Source organism: Humulus lupulus, chromosome 9 (genome assembly GCF_963169125.1).
Source record: "Humulus lupulus chromosome 9, drHumLupu1.1, whole genome shotgun sequence".
NCBI classification, from domain to species: Eukaryota; Viridiplantae; Streptophyta; class Magnoliopsida; order Rosales; family Cannabaceae; genus Humulus; species Humulus lupulus.
Window position 1 is genome coordinate 127,458,259 of NC_084801.1, and position 25,807 is coordinate 127,484,065.

General features: G+C 39.0%; 1 protein-coding gene across 1 annotated transcript; it reads left to right on the top strand.

Moving 5' to 3' along the window:
• Positions 1-24,040: 24,040 nt before the first annotated feature.
• On the top strand, positions 24,041-24,547 carry LOC133800031 (uncharacterized). Its single transcript, XM_062238010.1, has one exon. The coding sequence runs from the start codon at positions 24,041-24,043 to the stop codon at positions 24,545-24,547; it is 507 nt and encodes a 168-aa protein (XP_062093994.1).
• The last annotated feature ends 1,260 nt before the right edge of the window (positions 24,548-25,807 follow it).

Sequence of the window (25,807 nt, forward strand, 5' to 3'; positions counted from 1 at the left end):
TATGTGTAGGCAATAATTTACTTTATTGGTAGGTATTACATATGGCAGTAGCTTATTTAGCCACGTGGCTGTGTATTAGGTTCTAACATTTACCTACACTGACATTTATCTACACTTAAATATGTGTAGGCAATAGTATAATTTATTGGTAGGTAGTATTGAATTATTATTTTGGAAAATATTTAAAATTAATTATTTATAGATGATAAATTAATTTAATTAATTAAAAACAAACAACTTTTATAAAATAAAATAAACATATATTATAAAATGTTCAAACAAACAAACATAAAAGATAAAATGTCCATAATACTTTATCTTTAAAGTTTTGAATTAAAAACATTAAAAAAAAACTATGAATCATCTTGTTCCTCTAGAATTGAAGGGACAGGAGAAAATCCGACAGTTGCATCAGAACATTGATCTAACGGAGGCGGTAGCATTATATTGTTTTTCCTTAGTATTTCCACAACAATACTTAGTTGGTCATTACAAAAATTACCATTTTGAAGTTACATTTTAAAATTAAATGAGTTGAAGGTTGAGAAAAAATTAAAAATTATAAAACATTAATGCTTTATTTTATTACTTCATAAAGACTATTTTTAATAAAAAAAATATAAGTACATTAAGTTTATCACTTGTTGGAAAAAAAAAAAAATCATAACTAAACTTTTTTTATCTTTCCAACTAATTTTTTACCAAAATATTTTTTATATGTTGTCAAACTATATTCATTGATAAGATAAACTTGAGGAACATGAGACAATTAAAGATAAACTTACTAAATATTCAATAATAAAGTTAAGATAATGTACGAACTTTTGTCAATCTGAATATTTATACTTGTCATTCTTCATATTAGAAATTTATATAATATGAATTATTAAGGGGATTTACATGACTTGGTATACCAACATATATATATATATATATATATATATATAGGCACAAGAAGCCACATAATCACCAAACATAACAATCATAATCATTTTTAAACATCATAGGCCAAAAAAAATTAAAACAAGACAGATAAAAAATATATATATAAATCAAGACATATCCAAAGAGAGATGCAGATTTTGAACATAGCGAACAAGGCAGATAGATTTCCAATTTAATTCCATTTTTTTTTATAAGAATGGAAAAACTAGCAAAATAAATAACTAAGTACATAAAAAATTACTAACTAAATAGACAAAGATACAAAATTTATACAAGTATAAATAAATGTTCAAAAATTTATTCTGAAACAAAAAACTAGATTTATATACACAAAGTAAGGTAAAAAACATTTCTCTTCAAAATAAGAAAGCATAGGAGAACTCTCTGAGCATAAACAAAACCCCAACACAAAAAATAGTACAAAAGCTAAGGACAATTAAATAAATGAACCTGAATTTATCAATGAAAACATAAACGAGATTACAACAATGACGCATAATTGAAAAACTCTAAACAATATCACAGCTAAATAATAGTGAAACAACTCAGACCTGAAACACAGTAATCTTCAAAACATAATTTTCTCAAAGCATACCAATGAAAACATAAACCAGATTACAACAATGACACATAACTAAAAACTCTAAACAAAATCACAACTAAATAACAGTGAAACAACTCAGACTCGAAACACACCCGAAACACAGTAATCATCAAAATAGAATTTTCTCAAATCATAACATTCACAAAGCCTCACAACAACAATAACAAAGCCTCACAACAAAAATAACAAAGCCTCAGAAAAATGAATCATCATTAATCTTTCAGATCAGTGGGGATTTAATAAAAAAAATCATAGATTTATACCTCAAAGCCACCAAGCCAATTTGTCCAAAACTCAAAGCCACCAACAACCAAACTTCCAAAAATTTTACAGCCACCAATCCAACGTAAAAGCCACCAGAAAAATCTAAAAGCCAGGACAATCCACCCAATTCGAAATAATCAAAGCCTCTAAAGAAACCAATATCAAACCTTAAACAAAAAATCAGAGACATTACCAATAGTAATTGCAAAGGAATTACACAAATTTGAAAATGAAAAATTACCCAAAGAGAACTTACCAACAATGGTGGTGACATAAAGAACTCGCCAAAGATGGAGGTGGCTAAGAGAACTCAACAACGATGGAGGCAGCTCAGAGAACTTAACAACAATGGCAGCAGCTCAGAGAAGTGAACAAAGATGGTGGCGACTCAGGGGTTCGAAGGATGAGTGTGGCGGCTCGGAGATTCGAAGAAAAATGGTAGTGGCTCAGAGTAAGCGTCGATGACCATGGACAGAGGTCTGAAAATGCCAGTCGACCATGGAGAGATGTCTGAAAATGGGAGAGAGATGTTGAGAGGGAGTCCGAAAATGGAGAAGAGGTCGTGAGTAAGGGAGGCGGCAGATGAGAGATCTGGTGAGAGGGAGTCGAAAATGGAAAAGAGATCATGAGTGAGGGAGGTGGCAGATGAGAGAGTGAGAGTAAGATAAATGTTAGGGTTAGATAGATTTTAGGTTTATATAAAAAATATATTAAATTAAAAATAATATTTATTAAATTTTAATTTATATAATTTTATAATTTATTTTTTAACATATATTATTAGTGCCACGTGTCACGTAGTGATACGCTCACATGTATTCGTCAAGTGACAAGTCACCATATTCATCACATGTCGGCAGCCACATCCCCTTTTTTTGCAGCCACATCACCTTTTTTTAATTATGTAAAAATGGGAGGGAAAAATAAGCGGGAATCGTTAAAACACTTCCCTCCAAAAATAATCGTAGGTAAATCTAATACCTACCAATACTAATGGTAGGTAATAATAAATGTTATAGCCCCACGCGTTTTCTTAAGGAATCCCCTACCAATAGTCGCTACGAAAATATAATCGCAGGTAAAAGAATTCTTTAACTACCAATAAATATATGTAGGTAAAAAATTGGTAGGTAAATGTTGAAATTCTTGTAGTGTAAGGCCCCCATAATTCCATACAAGGTCCAAGAGATAGGAATTTAAACATTCATTTTATTAATTTTTATTAATTGATTAGGCCCACTATAGTCATGCAAAGCAAATGAGACTTCACAAGTGGAACCACCCACAAGAGAGGAATTTAAACTTTACATTTTCTAATGGGCCCAAATAAAACATATCATTTTATGAATGTTTTATTTAGCAAAATCCATATATTAAGCAAACATATGGACCACTATATGCATCTAAGTCCAATTGCAAAAATACCACATATAGTACAAACAGACATGTTATAATTGGATGGACCTAATCATGTTACTATATGAGCAAGTCTATGAATTTATGCAAAAATACCACAATTTATTTCATTTGCAAAAATACCACAATTAATTTTCTAGAATTTATCCAAAGTTCGAATTAATTGAATATTTTTGCAAAAATAAATAAGTCAATTTAAATTAAATTTATCAACAATTAACAAAAGTTAATTTAAATTTCATTTATCAACAATCTACTTAATTTAGGTCATTTTGAAAAAATATTAATTTAATTGAAATAGGATTTATCAACAATTAACCAAAGTTAATTTAATTCCCATTCATTTAAAAATATTTTATTAATTGGTTTGAAAAAATGTGATATTTTAAATAAATTTAACCAGTTATATATTTTTAAAACAAATAGCATCTGTTGTTTTTGAAAAAATATCTTAAACAGTTAAATAAATTCAAATATCTATTAAATAATGTAGTCAACAAATTTTTAAATTTTAAATTATTTAAATATTAAAATCCACAGAATAATTAGATATTATTATTTTCAAATAAAAGATTTCAAAAAATATCTTTAATATCTGATAACTTAATTATAATATTTTAATATATTAAAATATTTAAAATTAATTAGTTAACCTATATTTAAATTTGAATTTGAATCTTTCTAGAAAATATCTATTTTTTAAAAGATCAAACATTAAAAATATCGTATTTCAAAAAAGACATTTTTAAATAATAGAAAAGATCTGATATTTTTGTATTAACCTATTAAAAAATACATTCAAAAATGAAATTTTAAGAAAAATTTATCGCAGGCCGCGGCCAGTGAAAGTTGGTGGTCGTGTCCACAAGATGATCTGGGTAGAAATACGCGTGCTGGCTGCGGAAATGGTTAGATGCATGGTTAGTTACTCAACTTTGCCAACTTCATTTTGGGGACATGCAATTGAAATTGCGAGCGGCATTCTAAATGCCGTACCATCAAAATTAATCCCCAAAACACCTTTAGAACACTGGAATGGTCGTGAACCTAGCTTACGTTATTTTAGAATCTGGGGGTGTCCCGCCCACATCCTGAGGAAAAAGGAAGGAAATCAAGAATCGCGAATCAAAGTTTACATGTTTGTTGGCTATCTTAAATGCACTCGGGGTGGACTTTTCTATAGTCATTCAGAAAAGAAAGTGTTTATTTCTACAAATGCTACTTTTATGGAAAATGACTATGTCCAAAACTTCAAACCGTGCAGCAAAGTAGGTTTAGAGGAGATGATTGAAGAATTGACTCCAACCAATGTTCCATCATCATCAATGCAAGTTGATGATGAAATTCCCACTCTTCATGTCCAATCGACGCAATTCGATTTAAATGAAGAAAGTACCACTGTTCTTGAGCAAAAAGTCACAGAGCTTCGTCGTAGTGGGAGGGTTTCTAGGAACCCAGTTCACTATGGTTTGGATGGGGAAACCAATATGGTTGTTGGTGACACTAGTGACGATGATCCATTGTCTTTCAAACAGGCAATGACTAGCCCTGAAAAGGAACTATGGATCGAAGCCATGAAACAAGAAATGTTGTCCATGTACTCAAATTCTGTTTGGGATCTTGTGGAAGCACCTAGTGAATTTAGGGCCATTGGGTGCAAGTGGATCTACAAGAAGAAACGAGGTTTTGATGGAAATATCAAAACTTATAATGCTCGATTAGTGGCAAAGGCTTATACCCAAAGAAAAGGTGTGGACTATGAGGAAACTTTTAGTCTGGTAGCCATGCTCAAGTCCATTCGCATCCTCCTATCCATAGGATATGCTCTCGACTATGAGATCTGGAAAATGGATGTCAAGACAACTTTTTTTAATGGGAAGTTTGACGAAGTAATTTATATGGATCAGCCAAAAGGATTTAAAGTAGCTAGACAAGAAGGAAAAGTTTGCAAGTTGAATAAGTCCATTTATGGACTTAAGCAAGCTTCTCGTTCCTGGAATCTTAGGTTTGATGAAATAATCAAAACCTATGGCTTTGAAAAAAATATTGATGAGCCTTGTGTTTACCAACTGAAGGAAAATCAAATAGTGGTATTTGTAACGCCCTACTACCTTAGAGCCGTTACTAAGTGAGTTTAAAATGTGAAATTAACTCGCTAAATGAGGTTTTTAGAACAAAAGTGTGATTAAACAGAAGTCAAGGCTGTAATCTTTGAAAATTCCTTAAATCATTGAAAATTTCAAGTGTCTTATATTTGGTATCCCAAAGTACAGTTTATAAAGTATTTACAATTCCAAAATAGGTTTACAGGTAATCAACCATCAAAATCAGAGTTTAATACAGCCATTTCTCAAAATGCCCCTAACCAAAGCAGTCGGGCAGGCCAAACATGTACGCGCCGCTCCACACTCTCCGTACTCATGGCTGGTTGACTTTTTCCTTGCCCTTACCTGCAACACAGAGCACCCGTGAGCCGAAGCCCAGCAAGAAAACCCACACAGCACATAGCATGTGCATATCATACAACCAGTATAACAGATAACTCACAGATAAACAGATAGTCCATCAGATTAAACACATATACGGTCATGCCGTCCCAGAAGCATTACCAAAGCCTGGGATCTCGGTCCTCACCGTAAGGATATCCCATGTATCCATTGGGGTCTCACCCTAACTATAAGCACTCCATGTGCTAAGTGTTATTCCCGGCCCCACTGCCGTTCTCGGCCTTTGCCGTTCTCGGCCCTTCGCTGTTCTCGGCTCCTTGCCATTTCCGGCTCCTTTGCCGTTCATTCTACTATAACCACATATAGCATTCTCAAACAGCATTCAAACATATAATAATTCAATAAAGGTTACACCCTAACAACAATACAATCTAGGGTCGTGCCCTGCAACAACACTATGGGCCCATGCCCTGCTCTACGGGTGTTACAGTTTTCTTACCTGTATCCCGAGCTTCACAATGCACCAAAGTCACGAGCACGATCCTCTATCCCGAGCCTCTCCGAGAACCTAGTCACAACACATATGAAGCACTCTTTAATACTAACCAATCCAAAACCACCTCTCGGGACTAACCCCGTACTCTCGGGATCCCAAAATTCCTAAAACAATGTTTTGGAAAAATCCCCCGAGCCCCCGGAACAAATGCCCAAAAATGCAAAATTTCCTTGTCCTGAAAATAGCCTAGCGCCGCGGTGCTACCCTTGAGGGCCGCGACGCCCAGCAAGTCAGAGAGTCCCCCAGCTCCTGATACAACCTCGCATCGTGGTGCCAAAGAACAGGGCCGCGGCGCCCCTTCGCGAACCCAGAAATCTGGGTTTTCCCCTGCATTTTCCCCGAGCCAAAACACTCCCAATTCAACCCCAATGCATACCTAAACCCCAAAATCAGTTTAAAACCCCAAATAAACCATTTAACAACCTATAAACATCAACAACAAGCTCAATTACACAATTACAACCAAAATCCACACTTGAGTTTTAGATTTCAGAAACTTAAACCATGGCTCCTAAAACTTAGACCCGAGCTTGAAAAGTATAACCCATGCTTCTAAAATCTTAAACCACATCAGATACGAAATTCAAACATGTTTAAAACCCTTACCTCAATCAATACTTCAGCTTGAATTCTCTTCAATCTCAGCTTCCAGCCACTTCCCCCTATGATTATCCAAACTAAATTACATGCAAACCAGCCATAACTTTCTTTAAATTCCCACACTTAATCTCTAAAATCAAACTTAAACTTAAACCAAAAACAGAGAATAACTCTTACCACTGAACAATCTTAGCCTTATCTTGATTTTGGTTGCCTCAAACCTCTTGATTCTCCTCCTAGGTTTCAAATTCAACTTTCTTCTTCTTCTCTTTTCTTCTAGCTTTTTCCTCAAATTTCAGCATAACCCCAATTGTGACTAAGTGTAAAATGTGAATCCCTTTTTCCCTCTGCTGAAGGTTATCTAGACTTCTGCCAAATGACCATTTCACCCCTCCATAAAAATCCTTTCCTAACTAAACCTCAAGGGCATCTTGTCATTTCACCTTTCCTACAATTTCACCACTTTCTCATCTAAAATTGTTACTCTTGATAGTTACCAATGGTTACTCAAGTTACTCAATTATCATTAACCATTAACCATTAATTCCCAAACTCATCTTTGCAAAATTCCCCAAAATACCCCTAGGCTCCTCCCGAGCCGGGTATTAAATCCAGTTGTGACTTTTATACTAATTAGCTCCCTAGGACCGTCTCGGCACGTGCATCACAATAATATCACCACTCACACGTGGTATAAGCGTATAATACAATTATCACATTTATACCCTCAACGGGCTAGAATTACCAATTTACCCCTAATAAACAAATGGGGCTCACATGCATATTTATTCCACCTAAACATGCATTCTAATCACATATTCATTTAAATTCATATACTATCATGTTAATTCACTTATTGCCCTTCAGGCACGCTAATCCAAGTCCTAAACCTTATTAGCAAATTGGGATGTTATAGTATTCCTGGTTCTTTATGTAGATGATATCGTACTCATTGGAAGCAATGTTAAGAAATTGTTAGATGTGAAGAATTGGTTGAGCACTCAATTCCAGATGAAAGATTTGGCTGAAGCAACTTATGTTCTAGGTATCCAGATTATTAGGGATAGAAAGAACTGACTCTTAGCTCTTTCTCAAGAAGTTTACATTGATAAAGTGCTTGAACGTTTCTCAATGAAAAATTCCAAGAAAGGACGTCTACCGTCCCACCATGGAATTCATCTTTCAAAGAAGCAGTCTCCCCAAACTTCTGAAGAGGAAGATGCAATGAGAAAATTTCCTTACGCATCTACAATTGGAACTCTGATGTATGCTATGTTGTGTACTAGAACAGATATCTGCTATGCAGTGGGAGTAGTCAGCAGGTATCATTCGAACCCACAACCGAAAAATTGGTTAGAAGTTAAGCATATTCTGAAGTATTTAAGGTTGACTAGGGATTATATGTTAGTGTACAAGGGTGGTGTTCTGAGCCCTATAGGCTACACCGATTCAGATTTTCAAACTAATGTCGATGACAGGAAGTCTACTTCTGGAATGGCGTTTACTCTTGCGGGTGGTGCTGTAATATGGAGAAGCGTAAAGCAGTCTACGATCTCAGATTCCACCATGGAAGCTAAGTACATAATTACGTCTGAAGCAGCTAAGAAAATAGTCTAGCTAAAGAAGTTATATTCAGATCTTGGTATTATTCTAGATATGGATAAACTGCTTGTGTTTTTTGTGACAATACAGGAGTGATAGCCAACTCGAAAGAACCTCGAAGTCACAAGAGGAGTAAGCATTGTAATGACCGAACTATTTATAAGACCTTTGACCATTAAAACTACTAGACATAGCTATTATTTTGGGAAACATACATAGGAAATAACATAACTTTATTTAAAACCTGAAAATAAATATTGTGAAAAATACAAAGTAAAATATGAAATATAAAATATGGTAGGGGTACCCATTGTTTAATACATAAAAACATAAAACACAAACTTAAATTGATTGTATAAAAACTAAGTCCGGAAATAAATAAAAACAAGAATAAAAAGACTTAAAAACAATGTCATCCTCGATCGTCACGCAGTCCATTCAATTCATTCATCCTTAACACACAAGCCAAGCTGCCACGAATCTTTCCGCCTTCCATAATTATTTTCCTACATCAAGCTAAAAATAAAGGAATGAGCCTAATTCCCAGCAAGGAAAATCTACTAACACATAAATCATAAATCATAAACATAAGACTTTATCATAAACATATACTATAAAACATATGACTATAAAAACGTATATCATATAGGAGTACAATATTAATGGCCATTAACTCATTAACATGGCATGTGATAAAACCATCTAGGTCCTCTGTCTACTAATTGAGGTAGGTTATATCACATGGTAGTACATGATAACCCATCTAGGTCCTCTGTCTACTAATCGAGGCAAGGTAAATCATAACTCTAAACCATGAAAATGATAAAAATTCTTGGGGTTTGCTATCTAAGCAACTATAAGCCCCAAATGACTACAAGACATATTTATACATATATATCATAGCATAAAACATATCATAACATAAACATATAAACACATATATCTAACCTATTTTCCTTACCAAAAACCGAGATATGGAGACAAGAATAGCATTTGGAACACTCCTAAAACCAACAGTAAGGATGGTGAGTTTATAAAGAAATAGGATGAAAAAGAGAACTAAACCACCAAAGAAGACTCTTACCGAAAAGAACCTTAAGTTTCAAGAAACTTAAACACCTAACCAAGAATCATAAACAAGAGTTAGGATCTGAAAGAAAACAAGGAAAAGTAAAGAACTATGAAAACTGAACTTAAGGATAAGAATACCTTGATGAACTATGACTTTGATCTATACCTCGATACCGAAATAACACTATATATCACTTCCCAAGTGTTTAGAAAAACTCAAATTGGAAAAAGCTTTTATCTTAAAACACAAGTGTTTCTCTCTATAGTAATCTTAGCAACTTGGAGGTCTGAAGAATGAAGAAAATGGTTGAGTACTAGGTCATATTTATAGAGTTCAAGGAGTGAAACTAACCCCTTTTAATTTGAATAAATAAATGAATTTAAAATGAAAAAGATTTGAATTTTCGTTCAACACATGCCCAGAACTCGGTCAAAATCGTTCAAAGGTAGGTCCAAGTGGTTAAGGCTATTTTTAAATTTAAAAATCCTCAAGATTCAAAAATACACTCCTAGGGGCGATATATCGCCTACCCTGGGTGATATATCGCCTAGACCATTTTTCTGAGCCCCGTTTGTTCATTCGTGCGAAGTCGACGTGTTTTCGGTATCTTTCATAGGCGATATATCAGCCCCTATAACTGCGATATATCGATATAAGTTGATATATCAAACACGTAATTGCACTTTTTCAGCATATTTTCAATTGATTAAATAGATTTTACTGAGTCAAAACGTGATCCTAACAGCTACTGCAAGGTTCTAGAGCTTCTAGATCTTTATGTTAATTAAACTATTCATAAAAAATACTTAAATCCTTAATAAACACGATTATGACAAGTGTCATGCTCTTATAAATTCTATCTAAACCTTAGGTTATAATAAATAATATTTCTAGGACTAGCAATTTAATCAAACCTTATGTTATAATTAATATTTCTAAACTATAGGGTAAACTTATAAAATCCATAACTGTTGTAATGAGTTTCCAAATAAGTTCTGGCTTGAACCAAAATCCACGGTAACTAACATACTACAAACTAATACTAAATACTAATACTATTTAGCTAAGTAAAATTCTGGGACACTACAAGCATATAGAAAGGAAGTATCACATAATTCGAAAATATATGGCCAGGGGAGATGTGAAGGTTATGAAGATTGCATCTGAAGAAAATCTTGCAGATCCATTTACAAAAACATTACCAGAAGCTACATTTGATAAACATATCAAGGAAATGGGATTAGTAGAATTAAGGCATTAGTTTCAATTAGTGCATGTGGGAGTTTGTTGGGGGTTTTATGCCCAAATTATAACCCAATTTCTTTGTAGTCTCATTTTATTATCAATAAAAGAATAGAAATCATTTTTTAAATTGGTCCATAAATTTGCTCACATGTTTTATTTTCATGATTATTTGTTTAATATAAACTTCTATTAAATCCCGAGCATGTAGCTAATCATATTTATAGTGACGTAATCACAGTGGAATATAAATATGATTATATGTTCAAAATAAGTTAGTCCTAAGATTAGTTAGTGCACATGATTTACACTTGCCAATCTACGATATGAGCTACTTACACATTGTAGTGTTATGTTCTTTCCAGAACATTAGCAAAGTAGATAAGATCATATGTATTTGTTACATCGGACTGGACCGATATTGACAGTAGATAAGATAAGTAAACACATCGTAATTATCTATTCTAGTCATATCATATAGTTGACCATAGGTCAATTCAATCTCAATTTAGAGTAGTTAGTATTCTAACTGATTGTGTTATTTAAGTTCTTTGATTTTTTTGTTACCAGCTTACCCTACAGACTACCCATACTTACATCTTGGGAAATCAGTAGTATAATTGGGTGGTGTAGATGCTCAAAACTCCATGCTTGTGAAAGGTCCAAAGCACATGCCAAGGTCCCCCAAATGCCTAGACACCTACTTCTACCACGAAACCCATGGGACATCATCTTCTCGCAAGGAGGCACATGAGGTTATTCTCGGCATGCCCAGCACCCGTGCACCTCAACGAAACTTCTCAGCGTGTTGAGCACCAATACACCCAGCGAGGCCTCGCCTCACAAAGAGCCCCTCGCGCGTCACCTGGGATCTGCTCGCGCTGGCCTCGCCACGCCCCCTGGGATATGCGTGCAATGGCCTCGCGACGCCGCCTAGGATATGCGAGCGCTGGCCTCGCGACGCCGCTTGGGATATGCGCGCGCTGGCCTCGCGACGCCACCTGAGATCCGCACGCGCGTGGCCTCGCTCCAAAGGGCCTCGCGTGCATGATGGCCTCGCCCCAAAGGGTCTCGCCCAAGGGCCTCATGTGCGTGATTGCCTCGCCCCAAAGGGCCTCGCGTGCATGATGGCCTCGCCCCAAAGGGTCTCGCCCAAGGGCCTCGCATGCGTGATGGCCTTGCCCCAAAGGGCCTCGCGTGCATGATGGCCTCCCCCCAAAGGGTCTCACCCAAGGGCCTCGCGTGCGTGACGGCCTCGCCCCAAAGGGCCTCGCCCAAGGGCCTTGCGTGCATGATGGCCTCGCCCCAAAGGGTCTCGCCCAAGGGCCTCGCGTGCGTGATGGCCTTGCCCCAAAGGGCCTCGCGTGCATGATGGCCTCGCCCCAAAGGGTCTCAACCAAGGACCTCGCGTGCATGATGGCCTCGCCCCAAAGGGCCTCCCCCAGGGGCCAATGCGCGTAGGTGCTTCCACAACATCGTGCCTCGCGACCATGTTACTTCGAAGGTGTATATGACACCCTACGCCTCGCAGGTGCACACGGTGCCAGGACCTCCCCACATCCTCGCGAAACCTCACTAGCCTTATAACATGCTATACCCACCTCATTGAAAATGCCCTACGTCACTTGGTGAGGTTGGGGCCACCAACGAAGTGCACTCTCTCCAGTTAGCCAATTGGGACCACTTACAAGAAGGCCAACCAGATATGTCGTTCAAGGTGGCCCACAAGAGACAAAAAATACGGACAAGGTACCTCTAAATAGGTACATGCATGCCTGCAAGGATCAAGGGACAGACCTTACACCTGTACCCGACAAGTAGTGGCGGTTAGGGGTAGTACGAGGAATGGCAGCACCACCTCCACGTCTCTGACATCCACCAGAGCCGACCACCACTCTCCCAACACCACTACACCTGATACCACTCTCTTGAGAATGTACTTGTGTACCATCTGGTCCCCTGGACCACACTGTATCATGGGTCATTAGAGCCTACTATAAAATGAACCCCACTTCCACATGGAAGGGGGTTGGAAAAAATACTGTAGCACTACAACATAAGAAATACAAATTCAGTTCATCATTTTTCTTCTGCAAGTTTTCTTTGAGTTTCCAATTAGATCTTTAAAGTTTTTCTTTTGATAATCTCTACGTTTCTATTTTTCTAACTTAAGTTGGTCGACGAGTTCTCACCGTCAACAGTTTGGCGCCGTCTGTGGGAAGGATAGATTGCAAGTCACTGTTTTTCCGTCGATTCTGATAAGAAAAAAATGCCGCGACATTCGAAACGGTTGAGAGAGCCGCGCGAGGTGGAAGTCCACCTAGACGGAGATCAGCTAAAAGCCTCCATGAAGGATCCTCCTCCACCTGCAAACATGGAGGCCCCAAGGGAGCCTGAGGTGCCCAGAGATGAAAGGGAGGCCTCGTCCCCGGCAGTCCCACCGAAGAGGATCGCCCAAGGTCAGCAGCTGCCCCAGCAAGGGGCACCGATGAGTTCCTGCCTCTAAGGGCGCCGCAGGTGCCAAACCCCCGTCGGCAGGATCCAGGCCCATCGAAGTGCCGGGCTGACAAGCACCCTCAGGTCCACTTCATGAGCTCGAGTTCTAAGTCTCAATTCTATGAAGATGAGATACGAGAACTTCATCGTAAGAATCAGAGGCAAGAAACCACCCTGGAGAACATGCAAGAGGTGCTAAATGGCCTGTTGCAAGGGAGATCACACGTGACACTCCCTAAGCAGAAAGAGAGAGGCCAGGAGGGGGTGGAAACCACCGTCCCAGTAGATGATGGACGGACCCGACTCTCCACTAGTAACACGCCCCAGACGAAGCAGCATGAATGCCCCGGACCGCCGAAACAGCCCCAGGGGCCAGGGTCGAAGACCAATGCTGCCCCTCGTAACGATGTCGAGGTCACCTCCGATCTACGGGAAGAACTCAACAAAAAGAGGGTGGGTAAAAGGACCATACCCCCTGCGGTGCCCCGGGGAGGCGAAGGAAGAGGGGATCCTAACCCATCCACTCTGAGAGATTCCTTGAACAAGAGGAGGCAAGACCTGGACACAGAAATGAGAAGCCTACGGAGCAAAGTTGTCACTGCCTCTGGAATTCAAGCCTTCGAGGATGATTTCGACCACGAGTTGCCCTTCATCAAGGAGATCCAAGCCATCCGGCTCCCAGTCAACTTTAAGGAGCCCCATATGACCCCCTACGAAGGAAGCACAGATCCAAAATACCATCAGGACGCATTTAACGATCTGATGAAATTGAGGGGAGTTAGTAGCGGAGCTAGATGTCACTGCTTCGCTATCACATTGAAAGGACCTGCATCCAAATGGTTCAAAAGACTTAGACCGGGGTCCATCAGATCCTGGCAACAGTTTTCTGATGAATTCCTCCAGCAGCACCACGCCGTATGGGACTACACGATGCCAAGCACCAGCCTCACCAATGTGAAGCAAGGAGAAAATGAGTGTCTAAAGAGCTACATTCACAGGTTCAATATGGAGTTAGCTAAAGTAGGGAGTTTGACCCGTAGAGAGCTAAAAATGGCCATCACAAATGGATTACGCCCAGGCAGCAAGTTATGGGATAACATGCTCAAGAGGGAGGTCACAGAATTGGATGATTTCTATGAGCAAGCACAAAAATATATTTGCAAGGAGGATGGTCACGAAAGCCTCAAAGCCGGAAAAGGCCAGTCGCCCCCAAAACCTTCGATCCGAGAAAACCAAAGCCATGTAAAGAAGAAGGGGGTCTATGAGGGAACGAGAGATGATCGACCCCGGAAGCATCAACGCCCTGAAGAGCGCATATAGGGCCCCTACACCTTTTATACTGACCTCACCCATGCGAGAGAGCATATTTTCGTTACGAACGAAAACCAGGTCCCTTTCAAAAGGCCCCCGCCAATGAAAAAAGACCGGTCTAAAAGAGACCCCAACAAGTATTGCCAGTATCACAAAGATATCGGCCACACCACCGCGGAATGCAGCCATTTGAAGGTGGAAATCGAGGAGCTCATCCGCAGGGGACATTTGGGAAGATATGTGCGCAAGGAGAACCAGAGGCCAGAAGAAAGAGCATCCCCACCGTGGGTGTGAGAGGTGGCCCCAGAAGTACAAGGAGAGGTCAGGACCATCTTTGGAGGACCAGGATTCGGAGGCGATTCAAGGAAGGGACGAGACAAATATGCCAAGGAGGCCAGACAAAGTCCACCACCGTGCATCTTAAGTTTGGAGCAACGCCCCCCGAAGAGTTTCAAGGGCGAGAATGACTCGATAACCTTCACTGAAGTAGCGCGCAAGGGGTACATTTGACTCATAATGACCCCCTGGTGGTAACTGTCCAGCTTGTGAACATGAGAGTACATTGGGTCCTAGTGGATAATGGAAGCTCTGTAGACATCCTGCATCGCCCCACTTTGGAGAAGATGGAACTGAGCGTCTGACACCTGAAACCCTGCAATAACTCCCTTTACGGTTCACAGGGGACTCGATACAGCCCCTAGGTGCAATTGAATTAGCCCTCACCATGGGGGAACAACCCAGGCAAACCACCATAATGGCAAACTTTGTCGTGGTGGATTGCGCCTCAGCCTTCAATGCGGTATTAGGGAGACCCTCTCTGAGAGAATTGAAGGCGATAACTTCTGTGTATCACCTAGTTATGAAATTCCCAACCCCTGGGGGAGTAGCATGCATGAAAGGGGAGCAGAAGGAAGCGAGGGAATGCTATAACATGTCCCTCCGGACGACCACAAAACCACCGATGTCGATGACAATGGTTATGTATGAAGGCGCGATCCACACGAGTTGGACCCACGAGTTACGAAACACCTCAAGAAATGCTACCAGTAAGGCTTCTACACCTGGTGCAAAGAGGACCTATGTTTAGTTTGTTCCTTGTTATGTTAGCTTAGTGAGTAAGAATCAAAGAGGCTACCTGGGTAACCTCCCAATTAGATGTAACCCCTTTTTTTTATATGTCGTTGTAAACCACATGCTATGAATGAAATTGTTCGCAACTTCACATGTTATTTTTCTTCTCTATGCGGGCATCAGCCAAAGTGCCTGCCGAAATAAATTTCACCAAACCCTTGGGGGGGTAGGACAGGAGGAAAAAGCATACAACAAGCAAGAGGATCCTAAAGAGGACTCCTCGCATCAGGAGGATCCTAAAAAGGAGGAACCCAAAAGGACCCCTTATATCAGGGCCTTAAATGAGTTCCTTAAAGGGACTCCTAGGAACCTAAAAAGGGCTCCTAAAAAGGAGGATCCTAAAAAGGACCCTCTATCAGGAGGATCCCAGAAAGGGCTCCTAAAAAAGGAGGATCCTAAAAAGGACCCTCTATCAGGAGGATCCTAAAAAGGGCTCCTAAAAAGGAGGATCCTTAAAAGGACCCCTTGTATTGGGGCATGGTGAACCCTAACAAACAGGGAGGAGACCTTGCAAGGCATCTCCCGAAGTTCATATGGATTAGCTACCCTTACGAACATCAAGGAGGCCAAAAGGTCTTATAAAAAAAAATAACGAGCTCCCAAATAAGGGCAGATACTCTCTCAAAGGGAGAAGTCCCAGAAAGAGCACCCGCCGATAAGCCTAGAGCGGCCACCAAGCCGTCTAGCCAAAAAGGGTCCTAAAAGAGACCCTTGCAAAAAATAGTACTATGAATAATGACGAGAAGGACACTTCTCGCAAATAATAATAAGCGCACGCAAAAATATATAAAATGATAGCTAGAACCCAAGGGGTCAATATATCCTTATAAAAGTAATCAAGAGGCACCAAAAAAGGACCCATTGAACCCTTTCATATGGGCTCCAAAGGACCTCTAGCCTGATAAATAAAAGAGGGGAACCTACCAAACCCCATCATACAGGCTCAAAAAGACCTCAAACACAGAGGAATAAGAGATGAATAACTCCATATGTCACTACTAGAAATATAGGCTTTTACTTCGTTTTTTACACATAGAATATAAAATAGTTGAAGTAAAAGCCTTTCAATGGGTTTTTACTTCGCTTTTGGGAATGGTAGTACATAAAAAAAGAATATTACTTCTGTTTCTTAAAAAAACGAAGTTAAAATAGAAAATAGACAAGGGTCATGTTTGGTTTGCACACTATATTGGGGCTTTTTACTTCAGTTTTTATGAAAAAACCGAAGTGAAAAGTGGAGCAAACCAAACGCGGCCCTGAAGGCTTTTACTTTGGTTCTTATACAAAAACCGAAGTAGAAAGTACCCTTTCTACTTCGGTTTTTATATAAGAACCGAAGTAAAAGAGTTTTAATACTCTTAATATATAGCAAGGATCTAAATGCCACTAAGCTAAGAAGATGAAGTGTAGATAATAGGCTTGGCATGGGGGCCTATTTATAAGAATTAAAGAGAAGAGTATACCAAAACACCTAAAGGTCCTCTCCTAGACTGGGAGGCAAGTGTAGATGCTCAAAACTCCATACTTGTGAAAGGTCCAAAGCACATGCCAAGGTCCCCCAAATGCCTAGACACCTACTTCTTCCACGAAACCCATGGGACATCATCTTCTCACAAGGGGGCACATGAGGCTATTCTCGGCATGCCCAGCACCCGTGCACCTCGATGGAACTTCTCAGCGTGTTGAACACCCATGCACCAAGCGAGGCCTTGCCTCGCAAAGAGCCCCTCGCGTGTCACCTGGGACCTGTGCGCGCTGGCCTTGCGACGCTGCCTGGGATATGCGCGCGCTGGCCTCGCGATGCCACCTGGGATCTGTGCGCGTGTGGCCTCGCTCCAAAGGGCCTCGCGTGCATGATGGCCTCGCCCCAAAGGGCCTCGCTCAAGGGCCTCGCCCAAGGGCCTCGCGTGCATGATGGCCTCGCCCCAAAGGGTCTCGCCCAAGGGCCTTGCGTGCGTGATGGCCTCGTCCCAAAGGGCCTCGCCTAAGGGCCTCGCGTGCATGATGGCCTCCCCCCAAAGGGTCTCGCCCAAGGGCCTCGCGTGCGTGATGGTCTCGCCCCAAAGGGCCTCGCGTGCATGATGGCCTTGCCCCAAAGGGTCTCGCCCAAGGGCCTCGCGTGCGTGATGGCCTCGCCCCAAAGGGCCTCGCGTGCACGATGGCCTCGCCCCAAAGGGTCTCGCCCAAGGGTCTCGTGTGCATGCTACACCCACCTCATTGAAAATTCCCTACGTCACTTGGTGAGGTTGGGGCCACCAACGAAGTGCACTCTCTCCAGTTAGCCAATTGGGACCACTTACAAGAAGGCCAACCAGATATGTCGTTCAAGGTGGCCCACAAGAGACAAAAAATACAGACAAGGTACCTCTAAATAGGTACATGCATGCCTGCAAGGATCAAGGGACAGACCTTACACCTGTACCCGACAAGTAGTGGCGGTTAGGGGTAGTACGAGGAATGGCAGCACCACCTCCACGTCTCTGACATCCACCAGAGCCGACCACCACTCTCCCAACACCACTACACCTGATACCACTCTCTTGAGAATGTACTTGTGTACCATCTAGTCCCCTGGACCACACTGTATCATGGGTCATTAGAGCCTACTATAAAATGAACCCCACTTCCACATGGAAGGGGGTTGGAAAAAATACTGTAGCACTACACCATAAGAAATACAAATTCAGTTCATCATTTTTCTTCTGCAAGTTTTCTTTGAGTTTCCAATTAGATCTTTAAAGTTTTTCTTTTGATAATCTCTACGTTTCTATTTTTCTAACTTAACTTGGTTGATGAGTTCTCACCGTCAAGAGGTGGGAATGTTAATCATAGATATGAACATCTATAGCTTCTGATGAAGAAGTAAAACGATGGTTTTCTTTTAGTTTGGTTCAAGGTGCTAAATGATAGATACCTCATTTCAGTAATTAATATTAGTTTTTTGAAATATCATTCACAAGGAACTAAGTGTTTTAAGGATAAAATACAATGAGGGGTAAAATGATATTTTTAATCCCATCTCATTGTAGACCGTTTATAGAGGATTGAGTGACAATTATGGTTGTAACAATGGATAATTAATAACATATCTATATTGGTTATAGAGTGTTCAATGAATTCAAGAGTGCAATTTTGAGTCTTTAGTGGAGTCACGAGGAATTATAAAGTTAGTATATTTATTTGTTAAATTTATGATAACTTATTGGAGCTTGATTTCATAGGCCCATGGTCCCCACTATACCTTGGATAAAATAATCTAGATAGTATCAATTTATTGATTTAATTATCAATTAGAATTATCAAAGTTGACCAGGTCAAATTTGGATAGTTTCACACAGTTATACAATTTAGAGAAGAAAAGAGATTTTAGGGAAGATTTATTAATTTAGACATATTGGTGTCTAAATTAATAAATAACTTTAAATCAAGGTTCAAATTATAAATAATTAATTTAATAAAGGATTTAAATAACTATTTAATTAATTAAATCAATAGAAAATAATACAGGCCTTGATTTTAAGTCCAACAGGCTTATAATTAAATTGAAAATTTCACGGGCCTAAAGCCCATAATAATTTCTACCATTAGGCTGATATTATGTATTATTTTATTGATTTTTTAATTAAAATAAATGAACTAATTGAGTCTATAAAAGGAATGCTAAGTGAGAGTTGAAATCAGATTACAGAAAGACTATCTGACTTAAGATCAGAAGATCTATTCTTGATGCTCTACACTTTTGATTCTCTCTACAACATAAGCCCTTTTCTAAGCCTCAATATTCTCTTCTATTCTCTTTGTATCTATCACATATGTTGAGAATTTCCCTCTCTAGTCTAGGTGATTCTAAGGATACTTTGGAAGGCTGTGAAGAAAATTGAAGATTGGTTAAGTTTCTTGGTGATACCCTGCGACAGAAAGGATACAAGGGTTAGAGAAACTGAAGAAATGACTTATTCATTCCGTTGCGTATAATGTAAGTGTTCTTATCGTTATTTCTATTTGAATTCAATTATAGAAATATGTTCTAGGTTGTCTCATATTAATCTGTTTAATATAAGATTTACATGAAAATAAACAAGATCCTGTATAAGTTTTCCCAACACACCGCTCATTGTACAAGAGCAGATATTGCATATGCAGTTAGTAAACTAAGTAGGTTTACTAGCAATCCAAGTATGGAACATTGGAAGTCAATTAAGAGAGTTCTAGGGTACCTGAAGAGGACCAAGAAGCTAGGCCTCCAATATTCAAATTTCCCAAAGATACTTGAAGGATATTCCGATGCAAGTTGGATATCGAGTGTGGGAGATAATCTCCCCACTACTGGTACGGTGTTTATGCTTGGGGGAGAAGAAGTTTCTTGGGGTTAAAAAAATGTATTTCACACTCAACCATGGTGGTTGAGTTCATAGCTCTAGCGACAACCGACAAGGAGGCCGAGTGGCCTAGAGATCTCATGTTGGATATCTTAATTACCGTGGATGACGTATCGATGATCTCGATATATTATGATAGCCAAGTCACATTAGCTAAAGCTTATGATGGCATATATAATGGGAAGTCTAAATATATAAGTCTAAGACATGAGTATGTGAGACAATTGATTCAAGATGGAATCATATAAATCTTATCTACTTGTTCAATGTCTTGGCTATGACAGCACACCATATGTGTAAGTAAATCTTTTCATAGGTTACCCAATTAGTAAAAGTCCAGTGTAATGATTTAATCTTATGAAAAAAAATGCTTTTGAGCATATAATTACAATTATAATCCACTGTGACCGAGTCACTATAATTGTAACTATACATATTTTTGGGATTTTATAAATGTTTGTATTAATAATAATTAATCATGTAATAAAACATGTAAACAATGCAATTTTATTGAACAAAATTATTTCTACTACTTTATTGATAATGAATGAATTACATAAGAAATGTGGTTTTATAAAGGATAAAACCCAATAGACTCCCACTTGCACTTTTAAAACAAATGCGACATTGCTCTTAAAACCATTCCCTCTATATGCTTTAGAAAAGTTGTCTCTCCCAGTGTCTTTGTGAAGGGATCTGCAAGATTGTCCTCAGATACAATATTCATGGCCTTCACTTCTCCCCTTGCCACATATTCTCTGATGACGTGGTACTTCCTCTCTATATGCTTTCGCTCTTTTTTGGCTCCGAGTTTCTTTAGAATTGGCTATCACCCCATTGTTGTCACAATACAAAATGAGGGGTTTATCCGTTTCTAGAATAACACTAAGATTTGTATAGAACTTCTTCAGCCAGACTATTTTCTTAGCTGCCTCAGAAGCAGCTATGTACTCAGCCACCATGGTAGAATCTGAGATCGCATATTGCTTAATGCTTCTCCATATCATAGCTCCACCCCCAAGAGTAAACCCCATTCCAGAAGTTGATTTCCTGTCATCGACATCAGTCTGAAAATCAGAATCGGTGTAGCCTAACGGGTCAGAACTCCACCCGAGTAGACTAGCATATATTCCCTAGTTCGTTGAAGATATTTTAGTATGTTCTTGACCGCTATCCAATGTCCCTTCTTGAGTTTGAATGGTATCCGCTCACAACTCCCACTGCATGATAGATGCCCGGTCTAGTGCACAACATATCATACATTAGACTTCTAACTGCAGATGTATAAGGAATCATTCTCATGTCATTGTTGAGTCTCATTTTGTGTTGTGTTTAGGTTGTGTTTTAGATAGTTTTTATTAAGCTTTTCTATTATTTAGTGCAATATTATGATTGTCTTTGTTGTTTTTTAGGTTTTAGTCAATAAATAAAGGAAAATAACAAATGAAGAAAATTGGCAGAAAAATGATGAAAAAGTAACTTCTTGATGTTGTTTATGTGAAAAGATGAATCCTTAAGATATTTTATGGCTTCGATGAATTTTCAGGACAAAAAGTGCTTAAATTGAAGAAGTTATTAAGGGTCGCGGTAGGGCTTGATGCGCCGCGGCCAGGTCCTTTATAGAATGATTGTTTTCAAGGTTCTGCACAGGCCGCAGCGTTGGAAGGAGGGGCCGTGGAATTTAGAATGGTGATTATGAACTAAATTTGTTATTAGGGATTTTAATTGAGTTGAACTCCCATTATGATCTAATGCAAAGTTGATTTTCTTCTTCAATTTTTGAGTCTCTTGCCTATCTATGCTTATTGTTTGATATTCGATTGTCCATCTAGTATCATAATCTACATGTTTTTGAATCAAAATCTAAAAAGTGAGATTTAATTATGCTATGATAGGTTAGACATAAGCTTAATCATAGAACGAGAGTATCATGATTGTTTATGTGGCATATAAACATTGTGAATGTTAATGCTTCCTAGTTGATGAATTTATCATAAAAATATAGAAAATTCTCATCTAGGTCGAGGTTTGTAATTCGTAACTTGACTATAAACTGCTTTTGACAAATTGCTAGCTTGATAAGAAGGAGAAAAGAAAACCTGCATTAGTAATTGATAGGAGGGATATTTGATGAGATTAAAACCCCTAATTGTTGAATCTTGAATTTATTTCTTGTGTTTATTCTTGAAATTTTCAATAGTTTATGTTCTTGTTCTTTACTTTTACAACCAAAAATATTGTTAACCAAATAGAAACAAAAAAAATCAATTGATTGGTAATTGATAATTCAGTCCTTGTGGGACGATACTTGGTCTTACTAAGATTTACTACAAATTACGACTGTGTGCACTTGCATAGCTATTAAATTTCACTACAAGTTTTTGGCATTGTTTCCGGGGAATTGAAATGATTAATATCAATATAATTAATTCTATTTCTAATTTGGTTGTTCTTTGAACTGTTTCTAACTTATTTTGCATGCATTCTTGACCATTTCTTTTCAGGGAGTTCTGTTATATGCGTAGTAGAAGAGGAGCAGATAGCCTTGTTCCTATAAATCCTGAGATTGAGAAAGTGTGCAGGCAGAATCATAGAAACAATAGAGCTTATGGTCGAACTGTGGTTATGGCAAATCTTTAAAACAATGATGGGTTGAATGGAAGGGTGCCAGAAGTGGTGCAAGGACAAGCTCATAATCCTGTTGTGAGAAGTTTATGGGATTATGTACTCCCAGCTGTTACGGGAGTGCAAACATGTATAAGACCACTGACTGTGGAGGATAATTACTTTGAGATTAAGCCGACGATCTTACAAATGGTGTAGTCCACTGTGCAATTTGGTGGCTTACCCTCAGAAGATCCTCATATGCACATAGCTAATTTTCTAGAGCTATGTGCAACATTCAAGTATAATGGGGTGAGCGACGATGCAATCAGGTTGAGGTGAACAGTTGGTTGAACTCCCTTCAATCCAACTCTATAAATATTTGGCAGGATTTAGCTCAAAAATTCCTGGCCAAGTTCTTCTTTCCATCAAAGGCAGCAAAGTTGAGGGGAGAGATTAATAATTTCTATCAGATGGAGGTAGAGTCTTTATATGATGCATGGGAGCATTTTAAGGAGTTGTTGAGAAAAGGAAGCTACCTGAGCAGTCAAGGCAATGATGGCATCTAGTACATGAATTCAAGCAACCTTTCTAACATTGGTTGACCTCTCATAAGACCATTGGTGGTTGTTAGTGGAAATTTCTTCTAACAATTCATATACTTCAGTAGCACTCTTACTCATGAATGCCCCACTAGCTGCAACATCAATTATGGTATGAGTAGTACCACACAATCCATTATAAAAATTGTGGACTAGCATCCACTTCTCAACACCATGATGGACAAAACAGTTGCAACATAATAATATGTCTGTGAATGCCATTCAGATGCCAACAGGTTGTGAAATTTGTAGGGATCCATACTCTTTTGATCAATGTCCTTCAAGTGACCCTAATAATAATATTCATATGGACCAAGCTCAAGTTCAAGCAGTGGAAATGTTTTAGAGGCCTTTCAACAACCCATTCTCCAACACTTACAATCCTGGTTGGAGAAATCACCCAAAGTTCTCTTGGAGAAACAATCAAGTCCATCAGTCACAGTTTCAGGGCCAATACTAGCAGAATATGCCACAACTACCCATGAATCAAGCTTCCTCCTCACAACAACCTAGGCCACAATTTCAACAAGAAAAGCCCAATGAATATAACCAATACGCAAACTTAGTTTATGACTAAGACAAGGTCATCCATTTGAAATCTTAAGACACAAGTGGGGCAGTTGGCAAACATGTTGAATAACAAACCTCAGGGAAATTTTCCTAGCAATACTATGGTGAATCTCAAGGAACAATGTCAGGCCATCACTTTGAGAAGTGGCAAGAAAGTTGAACAATCTGTGCCTAAATCATCTGTTGAGAAAACACAGAGATGGGTGAGACATCTGGTTCTGAGAGTGAGAAGGTTATTGAAGACCATCCTGCTACAGAAAAGGCACCTCTAGTTGCTGTTGTTGATTCTCCAGTAAAAATCCCATACCCTCAGAGGCTTAGGAAAACTACTCTTGATAAACAGTTTTCTAAGTTCTTAGAGGTGTTCAAAAAGTTACACATTAACATCCCTTTCACTAAAGCTTTAGAACAGATGCCCAGCTATGTAGAGTTCATGAAGGAGATTTTGTCCAAAAAGAGAAAAATGGATGATTATAAGACTATAGCCTTGACAGAGGAGTGTAGTGCTATTCTACAAAGGAAACTCCCCCAGAAACTGAGAGATCCAGGAAGCTTCACTATTTCTTGCACTATCGGGAGTTTTGAATGCAAGCATGCTTTGTGTGATTTTGGGGCAAGTATTAATTTGATGCCTTTATCTATGTTTCGGAGGCTCGGTCTTGGTGAAGCAAAGGCTACTACTATTACTCTTCAACTCGCAGATTGATCAATCAAGCATCCAAGGGGTATTGTTGAAGATGTGCTAGTCATGGTAGACAAGTTTATTTTCCCAGCAGATTTGATTGTTCTAGATATGGAAGATGATTCTAATGTCCCCATTATTCTTGGAAGACCATTCTTGGCTACAGGGTGGGCTCTAATTGATGTGAAAAGGGTGAGTTGAGATTGAGAGTTCAAGGGGATAAGGTAGTTTTTAATGTATTCAAGGCAATGTCTTATCTGAGAGCGAGTGAGAATTGTTATAGCACTGATGCGATCGATAATGCAGTTTCAAGAAGAAGGTAGAACAGTGATGCCTTAGAGGCGGTTTTGATAGGTGGTGAGGAAGATAATGATGATGAAATATGTCAAGTGGATAAATTCTTACCAGCCTTACAAAAAGAAGTTCGAAGAGTTGGAATAAGGGCTAGAAATACCATTGCCATCCATTGAGCACCACCAAATTTGGAATTGAACTCTCTACTGGATCATTTGTGTTATGCTTATTTGGGTGAGAAAGAGACTTACCTGTAATTGTATCTGTTGCACTTTCTAAAATAGAGAGGGAGAAGTTATTGAGGGTTTTACGAGCTCATAAATTAGCCATTGGTTGGACATTGGCAGATATTAGAGGGATAGGCCCTTCAACAGTGATGCATAAAATTTTGATGGAAGAGGATAGTAAGCCATCAATAGAAGCTCAGCGAAGACTCAACCCATCTATGAAAGAAGTAGTACTTGAGCAGATTCTTAAATGGTTAGATGTTGGGATCATCCATCCAATTTCTGATAGTGGTGAGCCCAGTGCAGGTAGTGCCCAAGAAGAGCGGGATGATAATGGTAAAGAATGAGAAGAATGAGTTGAATCCATCAAGAATAGTGAAAGGATGGAGGATTTGCATTGATTACTACAAATTGAACAAAGCAACAAGGAAATACCATTTTTCCCCTGCCTTTCCTGGATCAAATGCTTGAGAGATTAGCATGCCATAACTACTATTGCTTTTCGGATGGTTATTCTGGGTACCATTAGATTGCCATTGCACCAGAAGACTAAGAGAATACCACTTTCACTTGTCCTTATGGTACTTTTGCATTTCGAAGAATGCCATTTGGGCTCTGCAACGCTCCTCCTACCTTTCAACAGTGTATGATGGTTATTTTCTTTGACATGGTCGAGAGAACTATTGAGATCTTCATGGATGACTTTTCAGTTTTTGGGTCGTCCTTTGATGAGTGTTTGAAGCATCTTCAAGCAGTGTTGCAG

Coding starts and splice junctions, on each gene's coding strand:
- LOC133800031 (XM_062238010.1), top strand. CDS start 24,041: ATGGGTGAGACATCTGGTTCTGAGAGTGAGAAGGTTATTGAAGACCAT.